The 20,598-nt window shown below is 42.7% G+C and overlaps 1 protein-coding gene across 1 annotated transcript in view; it reads left to right on the top strand.

Moving 5' to 3' along the window:
* Positions 1–20,598, top strand: part of WBSCR17 (Williams-Beuren syndrome chromosome region 17) — a 213,273-nt gene that overhangs the window by 42,655 nt on the left and 150,020 nt on the right. Inside the window, exon 2 of the mRNA XM_010585914.1 lies at positions 12,977–13,160. Within this exon, the coding sequence (XP_010584216.1) occupies positions 12,977–13,160 (184 nt within the window). The remainder of the gene's footprint in view (positions 1–12,976; positions 13,161–20,598) is intronic.

Raw genomic sequence — 20,598 nt, forward strand, 5'->3', positions numbered from 1 at the left:
GGTTAAGGCTGGCGCACTGGATTGATCTGGTCTTTCAAATTCAGCCATGCAACCCAGGGGTTGGCTCTCTGAGCGAGGTGGTCAAAGTACAGCTGCTGTGGGATCAGTGCTCAGGTGTTACCCGTCATTTGGTGTTGGTCACTCGAGAGAGAGGGCCTCTGAAAGAAACTACCCTGCTATGGCAGGTTGTTCTGGAGGTGGCAAGCTCTTTAATTTTGCAAGAACTCAGATTCTGTCTCTAAACGCTGATCTTTTCTGGCTAAGTCACCTTGGACAAATTATTTTCTGTGTTTGATCATCTAGAAAAGGAGTGAGGTATGTTTTCTCTTGTGTTCTCTTGGAGCACCAAACACAATGGGACTGAGACCCTGTCGTACTGTGTACCCTGTTGTACCAAGTGTTTTACGAAAAGAATGACGACAGTCCTACTTCAGGTAGCTTAAAATCTGGGTCATATATCTAGCTCCCTCTCAGGAGTGCTTTGAGCATTAATTATGTTTTTAAAGCACTTAGTGCCCATCATCAGAAGCTCACTATAGAAACACAAAGTTAAATAGTCACAGATCTGTGGCCTCTTAGGAATTGTTCCCAATGCTGCACAGAATAACCATTCATAAATTTGCATTAACAGTAGAGACCGATCTCCAGTTCTCCTTCCTTGAGATCCCTGTCTGACAAAGCATTTAAGCTTGTGCTTTGCTTAAGCACTTGAATAGTTTCACTGAGTTCAGTAACTTGGGTTTGGTGGCAAAGTACTTAAACTAAGTTCAGCCTTCACCATATAGAGACTATAACATACTAGAGCAATTCCAGGTTTTTATCTGAGAGGTATCTGTTGTGCTCATATGTTCATTACAATAATACATATATTACATAAAACACCTTGGATCCATTAATAGGAGGTGTGTTTGGAGAATGCAGATGTGTACAAGAATAAAGGCATCGCAGTGGAGAATATTTCTCTCTGATGACCAAATTAGTGTCTTTATTTCTGTCCTTAGATGTTGTAAGTCATGGTGTGTCACCCCTATGACCTATTTCCAAAGCACAAACAGATGGGAAGAAATTTGAAGAGCAGAAGTGCTCTCTGGGGCGTCCTGTTACGTCTGAGAGCACTGAATGCACACCAGTCAACCAACAAAAAATCGGCTTGGTTGCTGGGTGGGAATAGCATGTGAGCACAGCCAGAACAAGTATTATAAAAGAAATTAAATGCACTAAGCAAAACCCTGTGAAATACTTTCTTGACCTTAAAAAGTAAGTAGTAAGTTCACAGCTCAGTAAAATGCAATTAGCAGGAAGAAGCATGTACACACTTGCTGAAGAGGCACATTTTAACTCTCAGTTTCTCTTTCTGCAGCTCTGTTAACATAATAATTACATGTTAGCTTCAAGATGTTTGTTCTTCTTTTGGGAACGTCCCTTGTGGGCAATGTCATCCCTACTCTAATATGTTGGTCTTTAAAGAATAGCTTAATGAGCAGATTTAGGGGCAGCCCAGGGAGGGATAATATGGATCAAAGGGCCCCTGTAGAGAAACTTGGAAGCACGCTGAGGGCCCCTCTGAAAAGTGGTATTTCTCAGGGTACAGTCCCACATACCTTTTTTTTGTCCACCGATTCCCAAATTTTTGGCATGTTGTCTCAGTGATGTGGTACTCTGCTTGGGGCCATGGCTTAAAAATATCACCCATGCTTGCTTCCTTTCCCCAGTGTTGAGGAGTGTAAACTAGGGAAGGAGGAGGGAGCTCCTTGGTTGGCCGTGTCAACCTCTGTAAGGTTTTATAGACTGACCTGGTACAGCAGTTTGGTGACCGTCTCCAGTTTTCTGCCCTTTCTTGCTCCCTGGCTCCCAGTGGCTCTGTGGAGGAGATGCCCTCTGCATGGGTCCGACACAGTTTGTGTGCTGGACGTGTAACCTATCATGTAACCATAAAACCCAAAATGGAGTAGTCAGCTTTGTGTTTATGATGTCTGCACTATAGTGTGGTATTTCTTAATTTCCTTTCTTACCAAATGGCAACTTTTTTTTCCCTTTTCCAACAGGCTAATCTATAGAGAGAGGAAATGTTTTACAAAAAGGAAAACAAGAACAAGCATTAAAAGAAACCACAAACACTAACAGCTTGTTATAGAAACACGATCTGGAAATAACAGATTCCTTATGAAAATAGAAGTGCAGAATATTATTTTCAACCTTTGAATGGGCTTTAAAAAAATATTGGCTTGTGTTTTTGTGGGTTCTGTTCTCTTCTTGTTTCCATACTTGTTCCTGTGGCTCTACTGCAGTTCCTGGGGCTAGTCCCATCCCACTGTGGGTGTAACTCTAGTTGCAGTTTCTCGGGGTGCAAGATGGATTTAAGAAATTCTTGTTTCCCCACCTTTGGCTGTGTGGTCCTGTGCTGGCATTGGAGCTCGGCACCTCTGTAGCGTGCCCAAGCAGCAGCTCTGCCTGGATGCAAAAGGTCTGTGATGGGGTGGGAGTGGACTGCATTACCCAAAGAAGTTAAATTTTACACTGGAGCATAAAAGCGGCACTGCAGCATCAAACAAAGGGTTCATCTGACCCAGGGTTTCTGAGTGGCTGGTAGGAGTGACTGCTTGGGGATGAATAGTTTGCAGAATGGCCCCACAAATCACTGCATCAGCGCAAATGAGGGTGTGATGTTTTGCTGCTGAGGGCAGAAGAGTTTGGGAACTTCTTAAACTGCCTATACTAAAGAAGTGTTATAATGAGCAATGTATCCTAATTTTCCTTTGTGCTTTCTGATGCTTGGGTTGGGTCTCAAAATAAATGAGGAGATGTCAGTGCAGAATCACAGAATCATGGAATGGTTTGGGTTGGAAGGGACCTTTAAAGATCATCTAGTTCCAGCCGTTGCTCAAAGCCCCATCCAACCTGACCTTGAATGCTTCCAGTGACAGGGCATCTATAACTTCTCTGGGCAAAAGAGCTGCTCTTGCCAACTGTGCTGCTCCTGCCATCTTCCCTGAGCAGGTCTTGCACATAGGCATGTGTCCTGCCAGACTGATTTCCAGGCAGCTCTAATAGGAAAGCAAGATAGTTTGTACTTGCTTGAACTGCAATCTACCTTCTAAAAATAAAGCTGCAGACAATTGCTTAATTCATCACCCAAACAGGCTCATGGCTGACCAGCATAAATATGCAAGATTGCTTTTACCCTTGGCCTTTCTCATTCAAGCTCCTGTGTCCTAAGCTATCTGATAGGCACCGAGTGAGTCAGTGTGCACGGGAGTAGCTTGGGTGCTTCAGCAAAGTCCATCAAGTGCAAAGCTAGCACTTAGGTGTTTGCTGAATCAATACACCATTAGGTGCATGGACCAGGGACCTTGTCTTTCTTTTGAATGGTGACACACCCTAAATTGATCTTTGAAGTTACTGGAACAGTATCAGATTTTTAATGTGAAGTCCTGCCATGGTTTATGCTATATTGCATTGATAGGCTACTAATACAGACTCTTCTTATGATACTTTGTCAGTTTTCAGATAGCTGTTTGTTAACTCATAGCAGATGTATTGCTGGACAAAGCTTTTAGTGTTGCTCTTTGACCTCGCTGCTGTCAGTGTGAAGAGAAGGTGTGATATCTTGCTCCTGTACAGAGCTTTCACCTGTCACAGAGCATCCGTGGTAGCAGTTGTGTGCCTGGCCTCAGCAGGTAACTCCCAGATTTATGGCTGGTAATGGAGCACCAGCCCTGCTCACGTGGTACTAGTCTGGTTTTAAGAGGGGGGGAAAAAGGCAAAAGAGGCTTGGAGGGAGAAGCCTGTGGAGCATTTTGTCTGCAGCCACTTGAGTGACCAGTGGTGCAGATAAGGAGTCCTTGAAATAAATTTGAACCCAGACTGCTGATGCTAGAGTGTCTTACCAGGAAGGTGGGTTTAAGCCGTACAAATCTAGTTGTATCGCTTCTGAATCAAGCTGCATGTCACAGGAGGCTGTGCTGGGGGAGACTTGCTCTGATGCTTGGCATCTGTTTTCTCTCTAAGTCTCATTACTTGTATCTATCTGGTCATGTTAGATGCTCTTCTGTAGATCTTCCCCTCCCCTCTCTGAGAGTATTCTTTGCTTGCTTATTGCTACCTGAACATGACGGTTCTTTGTGATAGCTTATGCCAATATAAAGTAACAGTGAGAAGATTGCTTTAGACTGTTCCAAACACTTCATGGAAACACGTTGCTGTGTGTTGGTGGGGAAATGATTGTGCCTGCGTCCCAGTAAGATTGAATCCTTGAAAGCAGGCCTTAGGCAGGGCTTAATAAAGTGAGCTCTCTGGAGTTATTCAACATCTTGAACATGGGTGCACTGTGCCTGGAGTCAGCTGTCTCGATAAATGATCTTAGTGATGTTTTTGACCCTGATTTTCCTTTTTGTTATACATTGTGATCTACTACTTTTTGCCTTTTTTTTTCTCCCTTCTCTCCAGTAAATAACACAGATATTTCCAGAATATGATGGTCCCATATGTTAGTCAGAGATACAAATTTGTATTTGTGTCATAGTGTGCAAGTCAGATTGCTACAACACATTCTTTACTTTTCCTGCAAATGCACTTCATCCATCCCCCTTCGCAGATCCAAGACTGTTATCTGGAATTGCGAGTCAGCTGCTGGTGCTGCATATGTCACTCCATTACTTGGCAACTGCCTCAAATATATCAATGTCTTGCCTGCAAAATATATATTCTTTCTTACAATGCATGTAACTTGCACCTGCTGATGTAATGATGTGCCTTATTACAGCATATTTCATCCCCAAAAGCACTATGAACTGCATACCAGTCACAAGAGTCCCTTTTCCCACAGCTGATACTGGGATGCTTTGGGGTGTAAACACCAGCAGCTGAACACCATGCACAGTGGGGCACGACGTGAAGGTGGGAACAGCATGGGAAAGCCATATCCATTCGAAACTGTAGGCCACACTGAGGGCAGCAGAGTGTAATTGGTCATTTTGCAACAAACCTTTAACAACCAGAAGCGATTGGCCTCTCGATTTGAATTTCTCATTTGAAAGGGGGAGCTCCCAGCAGCAGGGCATCTCCTGGGGTGGTTATGTCAGTACACACTTGGGAAGAGCATCGCTCTAATTAAATTGCCAGGAATGCTTTGCACGTGTCTGGGGTTTTCGCTGGGATATAAATCACCTTCAGTCTTGTCTTTTGTATCTGAACAAGATATCTATGTGTAAGACTCCCATCGAAGCACTGCCTGTTCTCCCTGCTGAGCTGCAAAGAGCTTTTCCTAGCCTAGGGTTTTCTGACTCTAAACCAGTTCTGTTGCTAAGTCCTGCCTTTTTCAATAAGTTATTTTAAAAAGTGTGAAGTAGAATGGTAGATGCTAACCTCTTCAGACTTCCAGGGAGCATAGATCTATGTCCAAGCTCTTCTACTAGTCTCAGGTTTTAGAATCAACTAAATCATTCCTCTGAACTAAACAGCCTCAGCCAGTTGAAGGATTTCCGTTGTTTTGTGCCTGAAGCGTATCTTGATTGGGAAATTATCATTTGGAACCAGAACTTGGTAGTGTAATGACCTAAACAGGGTGAGACTGGCTTTGAAATTCTCCTGATGACTATATTACCCTTGCAACGGGTGCTGATCCTCCCTTTGGCTCTGAAGGTAATTTCTCCATATTTCCATTTCCACATAAATAAGAAAACTTCAATTCTGAATATGTGTACGTCTGTACATATATACGTATACATGTGTATAAATGTACATTTATGTTAAAACATTTCAAGTGGAACTTCAAACTCTATGCAGTTTGACTGTGTTCTTTTCTCCCATCCTTTTCATAGAGCACAAGGTGGGAAGAAACCTTGACGTTGTCTGACTGGTCCCATAATGATAGAAGCGCAGCTGTACTTAAATCATTCTCGATGGAGATGTTCATCTAATCTATGCTTAAATATGTTTAATAATGAGGAGCTGTGCCCATCCTGGGCAGCCTGTTTGGGTCCTTGCCTGGCTGGGCTGCAGGAAAATGTGTACAATTCTTGCAAACCCACCTGTCACAATTATTTAAGTGAAATCTTAATGGTCTGTTGGACAAATTCATCTTAGTGAGAATTATTCAAATAATTTGACATACACAGGATCTTTTTTAGAGGTGAAATAGGTTGGATTACAGGAAAAATAATCTAGATTTTCAGTTTGTCTGTGTCTGGCTAAAATCCCTCCTTGCCAAGCATGGGCCCAGCAGCATTCATCTGCTGCTTTTTTCGAGTTCACGTTTGTCATTCAGCATGAAGCCAGAGGTTTGAAATTTTCTTGAAAGCACCTTTCGCTAGTCATCATGTTCATGTTTATCTCTGTGGTAAACCAACAAATCATTTGCATGGGAAAGGATACCAAACAGCTCCTTTGGATCCTTGCAGCTGAAGGAGATGTTCAGATATGCTGAAAGACAGCTTACTGGAAAAGTACTGTCCAAATGGAAGGTGATAGCATTGATCCTTTAGCAAGGGGGATTTGTTGGAAGCCTGCTGCAGCATCTGATTTTGGGGATATGCTGGCTTTTGATAACTGGTCAGCCCTGGGAAAAACATACCTAGCACATACACTGAAAAAAATTGCATAGGGTTTAGGGGAATACTGATTTCTTCACTGGACTCTTAATATTTAAGCTAATTTTAAAAATTTGTATTGGGGTTTGTTCCCCCCCCCACCCTCAAGAAAGTGATCTCTTATCTTCTAATCCCTTTACTACTACTTTTGGTTTCCTTTGCAAGAGTATAAAGATGCTTTGGGGAGCAGCGAGAGCAAAGGAAGCTCTCAGAGTCCAGTTGTATTTGGTACTTCCTAGGCAATTTCCATAGCCCTTTAACAGTGCATCATTGCATGTTACGTAGGTGTAACCTACAGTCAGAGGAACTTGCGTTATATAGTCTAATAAACAAAAGGTCTGAGCAAAGACTGGGTAAAAATTGTGTAAAAACTGCTGCAGACAGAAAAGAGAAAATCCCAGGTCTCAGGTTCCACCAAAGCTGCAAAAGAAAATTGGTGCCTGTTAGTCTGCCAATTACCCTTACTGTTAATGAATCCTCCCTTTAATAGTCTGTATTTGCACTGATCAGCAGGACAACACTAAAAACTTCAGCAGTTTTCCATAATTTCTAGCATTACCTATGACATTTCGCCCTTTGGTATCTATTCTAGTTTCTCATAAAATACTGAAAAGCTTATCTGTTGTATCCTCTCTTTCCATCTTCACTGAGAGGTCACGCAGAGGCAATATCTGCAGTGTAACACACAGCACATATTAGGCCATTTACCTCATCGTTTTTGCTTTTTTTGCCCTGAGTCAGAAATCTGGCAGCCTTCAAATCTCTGGCCAAAGTGAGGCCAGAAGCACATGCCCCTAGGAGAGCTATTTGGGCTGGAAGATCCATGGTGCTCAATCAACATAATAACAGCTGTACTTTTCAAAGGCATCTACTTTAATTTTCTCTTTATGCTTCCCTTATTTTCCAGTATCATTTCAGTATTATGTATTTCTTCTTGAGAAGGAGGGCTTCATGGTCGTCTTTCCTATAGGAATGTGCCTTTCAATCTGAGCTATACGTACTCTGTAACTCATGCGGCGGGATGACATAAACAAATAAGGAAGGATGCAACTAAAAAAATTGCTTTTCCAGAAATGTTTCCTATATTTTTTTCCTCCCGTTCTTTTTCCTCTCCACCCCCAGTGTTAAGACTCAGGACCCCTCTTTCTCCAAAACGCCTTTCAATTTCAGATACTCTACCCTCTTCCCTGGCCTTCTTAATGAAAGAAGTTTCCTCAGCTAAGGTTTGTATTGGTAGAGTTAACGTTTTCCTTCATCCAGGCTGACATGTAGCAAAATGCTTTTCCAACACCCCTGCTGCCTGGGGAGCCTGTTTGGCTGGGTGCTTTATGAATGAAGGCTATGTATCACATTATATTGTATTTTACTGAAGGTTTTCTCTATCCTAGAAAACTCCTATCTCCTTATGAAATATACTGCCAGTTTAAGGAGAGAATAATATATTTACAGTAAGTGTACTCAGTCTAGGAATAATTTTGCTGTAGAGATTAAATTTTTATATCATCTTGAAGAAAAACAACTCTTTGTCAGTCCCCAGGGGATCTGATGTCTGGCCGTTTCAGCAGGATGGCTCTGATCTTAGCACCTTTAAGTGGTGTCTTTTTTTTCTTCTATTCCTGTAATATAAGAGCAATATACTCCTTTTGTCCCAAAGTTCAGATGTTTTAGGAGATTCTGAAGAAAAATCCTGGTTTTCTTTCGAAGGTACTTGTTGGGTCAATGTGGCTTGAGGATGAGTGAAGCTCACAACTGTTCAGAGCTCTGATCTACACTGAATATCTAATCTTGATGCGGCCCATTACCATCTCATGAGCTTGCAAAATTCACTAGGGAGTGAATTCACTCCAAAGATCAAGCTTTTTTTGTGGGGGATTAGTGCTGTTTATCGCTATAGATAGGCTGGAGCAGGCATCAGGAGAGACTTTTTGGCAGTGGTTCAGCACTTCTGCTTTGCTGCCTGCCCAGAATGATAAAGGATTTGGTCTGTAACTTGGGAACAGTTCCGACTCTTTACTTTTTAGCTCTGTCCTTCAAGGAAATAAGCTGATGGGATCATGCTCTTGCTCTTCTTGTTCATTGTGTCTCTGTAAATTCTGGCCCTTCTGGGCCAATTTCAAGCAAGTTTGGCAAAGGGCTGGAGATTTTCAAAGTACGAAGGGGCTACAAGGACGTGCTAGTAAGGGGCCACAGCAGAAGGCTGTGCTGGAAAGCAGCCCTGGACAGTTGTGCGTGGCGAACGACGGGCTTCAGAGGTGATGTCCCCTTTCTGCTCCTGCGTCACCAGAGGCACTTAATCATTCATTTGCAGCGTTACGCCGTTTGAACACGATATGAGAGATTGCTTGTCCTTTGAGACATAAGCAGCGTTTCCATGCAGGCTGTGAAGGGCAAACAGAAAACGGAAGAAGATGTATGTGCTACCTCCAGAAACCTGCAGCCTGTAGCTCTTGACTCCTGATGTGGGCCAGGGCCCCACCGCAGTGATGGTGGTGTAAGCAGGGACTGAAAAAGGCAATTTAGAGATCAGGTGAGACGGGTGGGAGGAAGGGGAGCAAAGAGAGGAGGAAATGCTATTGCATGTGGGAGTCCTCTCTAGAAGGTGGGCTGCTGGACTCACTCTCCCTTAGGTTTGGGAAGCATGGAGGTGTCTCTGTGCACCCAGGTGTGGTTTATTACAAAGCCCAGGGAGCTCCCTGCTGAGAAAGGAGCTTTTCCTGGATTCCTGCCTGGGTGAATGAACCACAGAGGCTGGGCTGAGGATAATTTCTGAAGTTATAGCAAAACCTTGCAGAAACATGCCCTTTGTGCAGCCCTAAAATGGGGCTAATAAAAGTGAATGAATGAATGGATTGGCTGGTTCTGCTGTAACCATTTGTTTTCAGTCCTGCCTCTCCTGAGGCATCTTTTTAGCTAGTTGGAAGCAAATTTCTTCCTCTTCTGTTTGGACGTGAATTATTGTTCTTGCCAAATGTTACTTGACTCTTGCTTCAAAGTGCTGTACAGCAAAGTGACATCCCAGCCGCATGGATGAACCCTTCTGACAGCCCGAACTGGAGGATGAAATGTTTAACCAGCACAGAGACAGACACGGAGATCCTCCCTGTCACATCGCACCTGGGAATATTCATCTTTGTGACTATCCCTGTGGGTGTGTTTGCTATCCTGGGTGGCATTGAAAGAGAGGATGATGGTCTCATGGTAGTGTCCTGCCCAACACGTATGAATTGATCGCCTTAATTGATTCCTTTGGTTAAATGACATGGATTTATCTGTACTTACTGAGACGGGGTTTATGCTAGTAGAAGGATTGAGAGATTTGTATGCAGAAATAAGGGAATATACTTAGTGAGGAGAGAGGAGTGTGTGCTGGGGTGTGTGTGTGTCTAGTCATGATTATGGACTTGGAATAAAGCAGTTAATGGCATTATAGGCTTGTCAGTCAAAGCTGCTACATATAAAATCGTGTCTTGGCATTTCTCTGGTGCCTTTGCAGTCAACAGAGAGGCTTCATTTCACCAGGACCTTCATTTTGCCTTGTCATGGCAGAGCGTGCTACCTTGTGACAGCTGAGGGCATGGGGGCACGGATGGGTCTAGATTGGCTCTGCCCATGTCTTGGCTGTATTTTGGGAGAGATGGCGTGTGCACCATCTCCTTGTGTATCTTTGTTCTCTAACAAAACTACAGATGGGCAAGTGAGGAAGGTGTCCTTGTGCTGTCCAGCAACTCCCACCCTGCTCTCCCCAGTCTGCATCAGTGGTGGATGAGGATTGAAGGTTGAGCTGTAGAGTACACCCAGCCTACAATGTTGGTGCAGCCAGCTGAATTCCTTGGCAAAGATATCCTTTTTCTGGGCATCTCCTACTGCTGCTAATGCCAGCTCGGGTCCACCAGGCTGAGCAACGTGGAAAAGGCTGGTATAGCTAGTTCCTGTGGTTGTTAGTATTTTGAACATTGAGAGCTAGATTCTTCACCTCTAATTTCAGATACGTTACTGAAATGCTGTAGATGGGAGCCCAATTACCTTAGTCAAGACAGAGGTGAGCACCTCTGGAGACTGATTCAGATCTTGTGGTGGGTGAATTAGCCTTGGAGGGATGAGTCTTTCCCTGTTGTCTTCAAGTGCAGAGATCTGGGAGAAGTGCTGCCTTGGGTGTCCGAGTTAAACAGTTATAATCTGTTGATCGTAGCCTGAGCTTGTGGGTTTTTTTAGACCTGCTTTAAACAGAGCAAGGTGCTGTGATGTTAGCAGTTCTGATATCCCACTGGGTGGGAACCCCAGATTCCGCTGCCCAGCACCAAGATTCTCCGTCCACAGGGCCTCTGCCAGCCCTCACCCAGCTCAGAAAGTTCCTACTTGTCTTCGGCCCTACTTACAGATGTGTAGATTCAAAGCACCAAAAGCATTGGGGAAGTGAGAAATGTGTTAAAATGAATGGAGAAAAGCAAAGTCAAGCTTTAAAAGCGAAGTGGTAGATCCTGAGGATACCTATAGTAGAAGTATGAGCATGCTACATGCTGTGGAAGGACTTCATAGCTCTGTGTTGCAGTCTTTCTGGCCAAGAACTAGCATTGATAGGCAGTAAGAATTTCTTATGGATTTTGGTGGAAACATTTTGTGGGGAAGTTGAAGAAGAAGGAATTAAAATTATAAACTGAATTTCTGTTAGAATGTGTCTGTTATAGTGGTAAAACCCTCAGCTGATGGAACTGAGGAAGCTATTTTGTCTTTTTGGTGTAACAAGAAGCATGATCTAGGGTACCTTAAGGAAATTCCTGCATCTATAGGCGCACTGTTCCTGATTAGAAAAAATCTAATTTTGATAAAGAAACTGACAATTTGAGAAGACTTGTCTGTTCATGAGAATTTTTTTTTTTCAAATACCGTTTCTGTTGGAGTCTGTGTCTGAAATGAAATTGGTATTTCTTCTCTTTGTAAGCAAGCTGAACCTCATCCCTCCAGCCATTTAGGGTTAGGAAGTTCATGGAATGATCTGCTGGCCTTCTGCAGGCCAGGAAGTTTCACCTTTCCCAGCTTTTTTAACTTAACTCCTCTGGCTGTTGCTGAGCCTAGAGATCGAAAAAGACAGCTTGGATATCTAATCCATCCCCACGTCACAGCCAGCTGCTCCTTGCAGTTGATTTGTTATTATTGTCCTCAGATAAAATCTAATCAAGCCCAGTATGGTCAGAGGGACTCCATCAACTATCAGAAGCTCCCTAGCAGGGAAGGCTGTTTAGAGGTTCCTTGTCAGAAGGAATAATAATAATTTCTATTCAAGTGCTTTAAACTGTGATTTACATTCATAGGTGATTTTCTTACTGCCTTACAGTACTACTTTTTGAGGAAAAAAGTGTTTAAATCTGTGTCTTGTAGATGGGAGGCAGAGTGTTCTCTCCAGGGCAGTGGAAATCTGAGGTAGGTTTGGGAGCTGGACCACACTCATCGCAAAGCCCTGTGCATAACCTCAAGGTTATTGTCCTTTCAAAAGCATCAGTGGTGATGACAGTCTGTTCTGCTCGCAGTCAGGGCTCTGCCATTAAAAAAAAGGGAAATATACCCTGGTGTCTTTATTTAAAAAAAAAAAAAAAGAACGAAACAAAAAAAACCCCCAAACCAACCAAACAGAAAACCCCACAAACAAAAAAAACCACCAAGAAACAAAACAATATAATCCATCATTTTTTTTTCTGACAAAACCAGTATGAGTCTCTGCTAATGAAAAAATATTAAAATTCCAGGTGTTCTGTACAATAAATAATAACATGACCATGAACCTGGCTTCCCACAATCACCACCAAATCATCAAGATAGCTCTTTTTGTTCAGCTTGTTTTGAACTTTGACTATTTCCTTCAGCTATGCATATATAAATAAATAATTCCACTTGATAAAGGTCTGGGAATGCTATACTTTAAAAGATAAGAAAGCTTTGAAGGGAAATTGTTTTTAAATCCATAACATTTGTATGCTGTTCGCTGTTCATACTGAGCAGAAATTCATTCAGTTGGCAGTTAACCAGCCCTATTTTATTCTGTGTTCAACCTATCCTTCTCCTGGGGACATCTAACCTTATGTGTAATTACCTCTCTGAGAGTGGGAAGGAGGCCTAAATAACCTTCCTAACAACTAAATAAATGCAGAGATCCCTGGGACAGGTTATCAGTCGGATGCTGGTGGCAGAGCTATCAGGAACGGTGTGCCTGAGCCATGAAGAATTTCAAGATTTGAGTTGTTTTTGTTCCAGCATTGGGCCGAAGAACTAGAATTTGAAATGTTTTCAGAAAAACAAAACAAAACACCTTGGATTTTCAGATTATTTTTGTTTCTTTGATAGCTTGGAAATGAGTGATGAATTTTAACAGTGATGGTGGCTTTTTTTCTCTCAAGGTCTGTCCAAGTCACTTGGTCTCATTGAAGGCTATGGTGGACGTGGTAAAGGTGGGCTTCCAGCCACCCTCTCCCCTGAGGAGGAGGAGAAAGCAAAGGGGCCACATGAGAAGTACGGCTACAACTCCTACCTCAGTGAGAAAATTTCACTGGATCGTGCCATACCAGATTATCGTCCAACCAAGTAAGTACCAGTTGCTCCATGAAGGAGTGCACATGTTTAGGTATCACCTGAGAGCCAGGAATGACAGTTGCTTTCATATTCTCATGTGATACTGTTTGCTCTTCCCTCCTTAGCGTTCACAGGGCCATGCTCAATGAGAAACCAATGTAGTTTGGCTGAAACTGAGGCAGTTCATAAAGACAATTTATCGGGGGGAAAAAAGCTAATTTCTTCCCACTCTTCTCTCTCTTGCTTTTTATTTTCCTAAAGCAATACATTATTTTGGCTGATGGTAATGTGATCAGAAGCTCACGTCTGCTTTCTTAAGCAAAGGGCTTTTCACTGAGCTATTGGCCTTTGGTGTTTATTATCCTGTAAATGTGTGCAAGGACTCTCCCTTTCTCCTCCCTTGTCAGCTCCTTCATGTCCCTGCAAGACCTCCAGGGCTTGCCAACTGCCCTTGCGCTCCTCCCAGCGCAGTCCTCCTCCTGGGACAGTGCTGTGGGATCTCCTGTTGATCTTTAAGCAGCCCAGAGAGGTTGCTGTGAGGGACGGGGTAGAAGCGCTTTAACAGTTTGCCGCTGCAGTGGTGGAGGAAGGCATGAGAAAAGGCTTAAAATACCAGTCAGAAAAAGTAACAGCTCCTGAGCAGTGACACCTCTGAGCAGACACCACTGAAGGGAGCCCAATGGATCAGGCAGCAATATCCTTTCTTTACTATTTTTCCCAAATGACCTTTCAAAATGATGGTGATGATGATGTTTACCTGCTAAGCACCATAGAAGAATAGACTTTAAATGAGATGCCAAATCATTTTGTTAGGAGTGTGAGAAAAGACATGCTGTAAGTTTATCTTTATGAAAGTTAATTTTAGATATGGCTAGCAGAGTGTTCGTCGAAATAGGAAAGTGTCACTTTGTCCAGGCCTGGAGTGAAATCCCTGATAAAAAAAATGAGCTGAGAGAGATTTAGATTCTGAAAGATACATGTCCAGTGCCTGTGTCATTAGGACAGTGACAAAGCCATTGCTTGGCATCTGCAAACCATTGAAAATCATGCAGCAAGGGGATGCAGCTACATGTCTCCAGCATACTGGCAAATTGTTAAGGATGTGAGAGCATTGGAGAGCTTTTGTTCCTTCACTTCTCTGCATGCTGCATGAATTTCAAGCAGCCACTCAGAGTTTCCAAGGCTGTCAACCACTGACAATAGAAATATTTGGATGAGTTTTCAAAGGAATGGAGGCCCAGCCTCCAATTCTGCTGGTAGGGTTCGTCTGGACAAAATGAATTGCACCTTTGGCTATATGATATGCAAATCCCACTACAATGACAAATCCTTGAAGTGAGACCTCCTCTAGCAGTTACCTGAGTCTGAGCTTCTCATTTTCATTTCTCATCTGGAACTCTGACTTCTAGCAGAGCCAGCATTACTTTGTGAGGATTAATTTGAGAAGTAATGTTTTTTTCAGATCTGTTGGGGAAGAAAAGGATTAATTCTGACATTTTTAGGTTTGCATTGTATTCTTCCTGAGTGCCACTATCCATCATTTCATGGGAGGGTGGTGGAGAGGACAGAGCAGACACAGCAATTTATTAAATGCATCATTTTGGAGCTGGGCTAATACTTTGGAGAGAATTTGTGGGTACTGACTGCATCTGCATAACTTAGTCTCTTTTACCTATGTAAGAACTTCACGAGCGTGTTTTGGTTATTGGTTTGGTTGGTTTTTTTGGGTTTTTTTTTAGGGATCAATTGTCTTGGTATTGTAAGAGAGCAGTTGGTCTGGTTATGAAATAGGCTTGAGTTTGCTGGAGGATTTGAAAAGTTTCAGCTTTTTCTACTTCTGACTTTAAGATCCATTCCCTATTTTGTGCATGCAGTTTTATGGCTGATTTTATGAAGGGTTTAATACAAACCATTTAAGTCAAGTATCCTGGTCTCTGATTAAAATAGATTCAAGTCAAAGGAAATTAGCCTAAATGGTTTTGAAATTGCGGCATTAGTGGGGAAAAACTGTTGAAAACCCGCTAGCTGATAAGCATTACAAAGCATGTATTAGTTTTAAATATAATAGTGAAGCCTGTTTGGTTCAACTAAAGGCTGTTCAGCATCCGGAATGCCGATGGACTCGGACTGTTCCTAGCAGTGGCTGTCGCTCATGCGTTCTTTCCTTTTAATTTTCTCTTTTTTTAAAGAAAAAGATTAATGTGGTTAAGTGTCACTCTCCTGAGTGCTGAGCTTTGCTCAATCAGACCTCTTAGTCCTTTTCCTGCCCCCTCTTTGTGACTGTGGCCAAGGTGGAGTAAGGGGAGTTCAGGGGAAATTTGGTATGTTTTGTAATCTTTCTGTATTTGGGCTCCTTGCTTCTCATGGTCAGCATCACTAAGGGTTCAGAGATGCAGGTGTCCCTGTTCAGAGTGATTTGCAGGCAGATGCTGGCAATGAGGAGGCATCATGAGTCCCAGCTGATGGCTTTTGAGTCCCTGCCCAGAGGCAGCAGAAAGGGTGGAGGCACGTTTCCCTGGAGAAGATGGTCCAAGAGGTGTGGGATACAGGATGGTGCCTAGGAGAAGGTAAGGTCTTTCCCAGGGGCAGGAGTGGGGGCAGAATACCTTGCTTGTCTTGATTTGGGGAATTGTGGTGTCTCTTTTTGGTAGTTTGGATTATCATCTTTGTTTTGGTTATAAAATGTGGTTTGTTTGAGAGGTTTTCTTTTCTTTTCTTAAAATCTGAGGCTGCTTGCCTAGGCTGAAGGTAGAAAGTCTACCCTGCTGTTCACCACTTGAGCAGTATTGGGCTTTATGCTGGACTGATTCCCAAAAAAGTGCTGCTGATGGTATGGATACATGAAATAATGTGTGTGGTACTGATACCGTAAGGGAGCTGTGCCTGTAAGACCTTAGTCTTGAGCTTATTAATATAGATGTTTCTGATTCTGGCCTTCTGCTGAGTAGGAGGGGTTGTGTTGGGTGTGCATTTCAATGTGCTTTTAGAGTGAATCAGGTAATGGTATTACATTTTGGATGACCGAGAAAGCTACTCCTTTGGCTAAAATAAGGGTGGACTAGTATTTTGGTGCAAGGGACCTTATTACAAGTCTTGCTGGAGAACAGTGGCATAATGAGATAGGCATAGGCAACACGTTTCTATCTTGCTTGATTAGGTTTTTGGGCTTTAAGATGAGATTCCTGCGTGTTCTGGAAAACAATTACTACTTCTAGGTTGGAAGTAGCCAAGGTGCTGCCTTCAGACTGCAGGACTTCTACACGAATCTCCAAAAAAATGAGCCGGAGAGATTTTCTTCATTTTTTTGTAAAAACTGTGAAGATCAAGGCTGATCTGTGAGTTTTATTGTTGATAAAATTCACAGCATTTTCTGCTTGCCTGTGAAGGATTGGGGGGGGTTTAAGAAAACATGTTTTCTTTATTGAAAGTGAAGCATATTTGCATGGGATCCTAGGGGCTGTGTAACGTTGCCTGGTTTGGTACTAGATTTTATGCACTGCTGTTTTATTCTGTGATGTATGATTTAATGGGAACCCCTCCTACATCTAGCAGGAAAATAAAAATTGCTGTGTTAGATCAGTCTGCCTGTCCATCTTATCCAGTATCTAATCTCTGATAGTGGAATTACCAGATGCTTCAGGTTGAAGAAATCATATTAAGGATAACTATGAAATAATCTGCCCATCTGGTATGTTCTGTCTTCTCTATTCTCTCTTTTCAATCCTGTCTAATATAAATGTGGAGTTCTCATTATCTCTTTAAAAGTCTGTTCCTTTCTGGAATCCTGCTAAGCTCTGATTCAGTGGTATTTTATGGCATTATGGGATTAAGGAGTAGATTTAAGAAAAATAATACCCACAATTGTTAGGACTATTGAATCACTGGGTGAAGATGACATATTCCTGCTGCTGCAAATCTCTCAACAGCTGTTCACGTGCAGGCAAGCTTCAAGATATTAAAGGGAAGAGGAAAAATGGTGTAAGTGGTAAGCAACTTCCACAGCTTGATTTTTTCAGATGTTTTGAGGGCTTCCTAGCCAGGAGACCCTACCCTTTCCTCCTGCCTGCCTTGTGGGCCCTGCATATGGGTCAGGCAAAGCGTGGCAAAACTCTGGTGGTGTGTGTCAGGAGCATGATCTGCTTTTGTGTTTTTGCAGCGTGCACCTGGTAAAAGGTTCGCGTTTACTAGCTGGGCCACATGGCCTTAGAGCAATGTCCTGGGTAGAGTTATACCATCACCTGGAAGCCATTGCTGAAGATTAAACAGTTACATATCACTGACTTGATTTTAATTTTTCCCAGTGGTGTGTTTGGGGATTGAGTCAGAGTCATTACACTCAAGTGTCTCAAGTGGCTGAATCACCCGTTTATTTCTGTAGTTGCCTTCCTTGGGAGCCTGGGAGCAATTGGGCTTTTTAGCACCATCTGGCTTTAGCTAGTTTTATTACCAGACACTTCTGTGTAGCAGCAAGTTGAAAGTCTTTCTTTAGGATATAGTGGAAAAGACAGAGTTTTAGAGAAGGCTTTGGGTTGTTCTGTGACAACTTAGCTTAAAAGGAACTAAATTCATTCCTGATTTCATTTAAAGTGGTCTGTGTGTGCCCTTTGGGGACTCTTAGCATGTACTTGCTGGGTGCTAGAACATTCTTGGGTGGAGGGAGCAAGCTGTAGCGGGAGGCACTGCTCCCTTTGGGGTCTTTCCCCACTCCTCAAGAGCCTCTTGCCCTCTGCCATGGGGATACCTTTGGGACTCAGGTTATGGGGATGTTGCAGGGCCAAAGAATTGGATTTTGGTTTTATAATCAAAACTGCATGCATCTTTGGAAAGTGATGAACATGGATGTGACTTAGATACATCAGGACTGTTCAGGAGGATGGGCCTTGGAGACCTGCCATTCAGTCTCCTGCCTAGGAGACCACACCTGCCTTCACATCTCTCTTGTGCAGAACCCAAAATGTTCTTGTCCTGTGCTAGACACTGGCTGTATCTGCTCTCAGAGGCTTCCTCTGCAGACTGCAAGACTGGCTATGTTTTGTGCTGCAAGGCTCAACCTGTGCCCTGTGGTTGGCTCTGATGGGGCTCAGGAAAGTTTCATGTGCCGTCATATTTATTTTCTTGTGAAGAAGAGCAAATCTCTTCCACTGTGGAAATAACTAAAAAGACCTGGCTTTGCAGGTGCCTTTGTCTCCGTTTTCTCTTGTACCAAGATACTGAAATGAGGTACTTTCTCAGCACATATCACGACTTGGTCAGGAGACTGCCCTGGTTTGTGCTTCATACATCTGGCATCACATCTGTCTTAGCATCTCATTTCTTCCCCAAAGCAGAAGGCATCCAACCTCCTTCAAGCTTTGCTTGAAGCAAAATGCTTTTTGCCTTTCGCCCCTGCCCAAACGAGCATATTCTTTTTGGTAGACATGGCTGAGATCTGCAAATATTACTGGAGCAAGTGAGAGATCTCTTTATTGGTGGTTTCCTCAAGTTTTTAGTAGCTGGAATGTTCCTGGAGTTGCACATTTGTGATATTATACCAGTTCCTTAGTCATGTCCTGCCGTAGGGTGTTTAGCCAGGCTTGAGGAAATGAGTCTGAGGAGAAGGACAGCGCTTAGGAAGACAAAAACAAACTACTTGAATTATGCTGGTGATACTTGCTGGGAAATAGTGTTTCATGACTGTTTATTTGTAGTCATTGCTGTTTATTACAAACAAAGAAGGTCAAAAGAGCTCTTTCTCTGTTGCGTGTACAATAAGTTATTATACCTTTCACAAAGAGGTTTTTGTTTTGTTGTTTTTTGTTTTGGTGGTTTTTTTTTTGCAATCCTATGTACAAGCAATAGCAAGGAAGAGAGAGGCAAGACGTAGTGATTTTTCTTCATCAAATAATGGAAGGAAAAACTAGCGAGGAATCAAGACAGTGTAAGAAGGAAAAAAAACCATGACTGTTTCAGATGTTAAATTCTCTTTGAACAGCATGTGGGAGTGTATTAAAAGATACTCTTACGTCTAGGGAGAAGTCAGAACTAGTTGTGTATCTTCTCTCCTACTAGATAGTTGTGGGTCTGATCCGGCATTGTGTGAAGAACACTCTTGCCCTTGGCTTTTTATGGCTTCAGCCATAAAAAAAGGAAAAGTAGTGTTTTCCAGTACTTGGAAAGATGCTACATGAAAATTTTCTGGGAGAGCAAGTAAAGAAACCAAGCAGTGAGTATCTGTGTCAAAGCTCTGGCATAAAGGAAATGTGCCTCAGAACAAGGCTCACCAAAACTAGATCAGTTTTGCAACTCAGAGACAGGTTGCCAGATTTTTTCTGTCCATGCATGTCATCCTGCCCAATCTGTCCGATCTCTGTGTAGCTTTAGGCATTTTTATTCTGCCAGGCTGCACAAGTTCCTGGTGCTCTCCAAAGGAATGCTTGAGGTTGTGCCAAATCTGTCCCCTCTCTTCTCTGAAGATTGTGGGGATAGGAAGATACTTGTAAGCCCAGCTTCAAACCTGAGACAATTTTGTTTTTCTTTCTCCGGCATCATCAAGGTACTGGTGATCTGAAGAGCTGCCACTGCTGTGTTGTGTGTGCAGGCACTGCCTGGTGCCGAAGCTGAGTGCACCACCTGCCTCTCCAGGGACAGTGCTGCAACTTTTGGTGACTTTTGGATGATATGCACAAGAGGAAAAAGCTGCTTTATCGCTGCATTGCTTTTCCAGGACTAATACAAACCAGGGTGCTATTGCATAAATTCTAGTATTGATCTTTATTCCTCAGTGCATACCAATATGCATGTATTGGAGAGATTGTTACTGGACTTCCAGTAATTCTTTTTTTTTTTTTTTTTTTTTGAAAAATGGGCAAGTAAAGTCTCTGAAGACACACTTTTCTAGCTGCGCTTGGTATTTGCTGGTTATTTTTTATGCCTACTACTGTGACCTCTTAGAGGGAGCCAGCTCCATGGCACAGAGCAGTGTGGTGCCTTGCACGCACATGCAGGCAGATAGGGTTGGCTCCAGTGAGAGCTATGAAAAATCACCTTAGAACTGAAAGTATCTGACTTCCTACTGAAAAGTTTAGGGGTTTATTTTTTTATTTGTATTCTGGATTTAGATAGGGACGTAGGATAACTTTCTTTTTCTTTTTTTTCTTTTGAAGTAAAGGTCATTGAGGTGTACTTTGTCTGACAACTATGTGTGCTCCGTATGGAGTCAGAAGTGTGTCAAAAGCCTTTGGTGCTTAGAAGTCCCAATACCTTCTTTAAACTCAGTCAGTAAGAAAGTGCTTTTGGGGAAGTAACTCTAGAGTTTATTTAGTGGCTGTTATGAGATTCTCTTACTATCGTTATGCTGCATAGTGTAATCTTGAAACACTGTGACCATGGATTTATATATATGGTACCTAATTTTTTTTATGCAATAGATTCCACTAATTGTCGATTTTCCTGACTACAAAATTATTCCTTA

The sequence above is a fragment of the Haliaeetus leucocephalus genome, unplaced genomic scaffold (assembly GCF_000737465.1).
Source record: "Haliaeetus leucocephalus isolate CR32 unplaced genomic scaffold, Haliaeetus_leucocephalus-4.0 Scaffold136, whole genome shotgun sequence".
Taxonomy (NCBI): Eukaryota; Metazoa; Chordata; class Aves; order Accipitriformes; family Accipitridae; genus Haliaeetus; species Haliaeetus leucocephalus.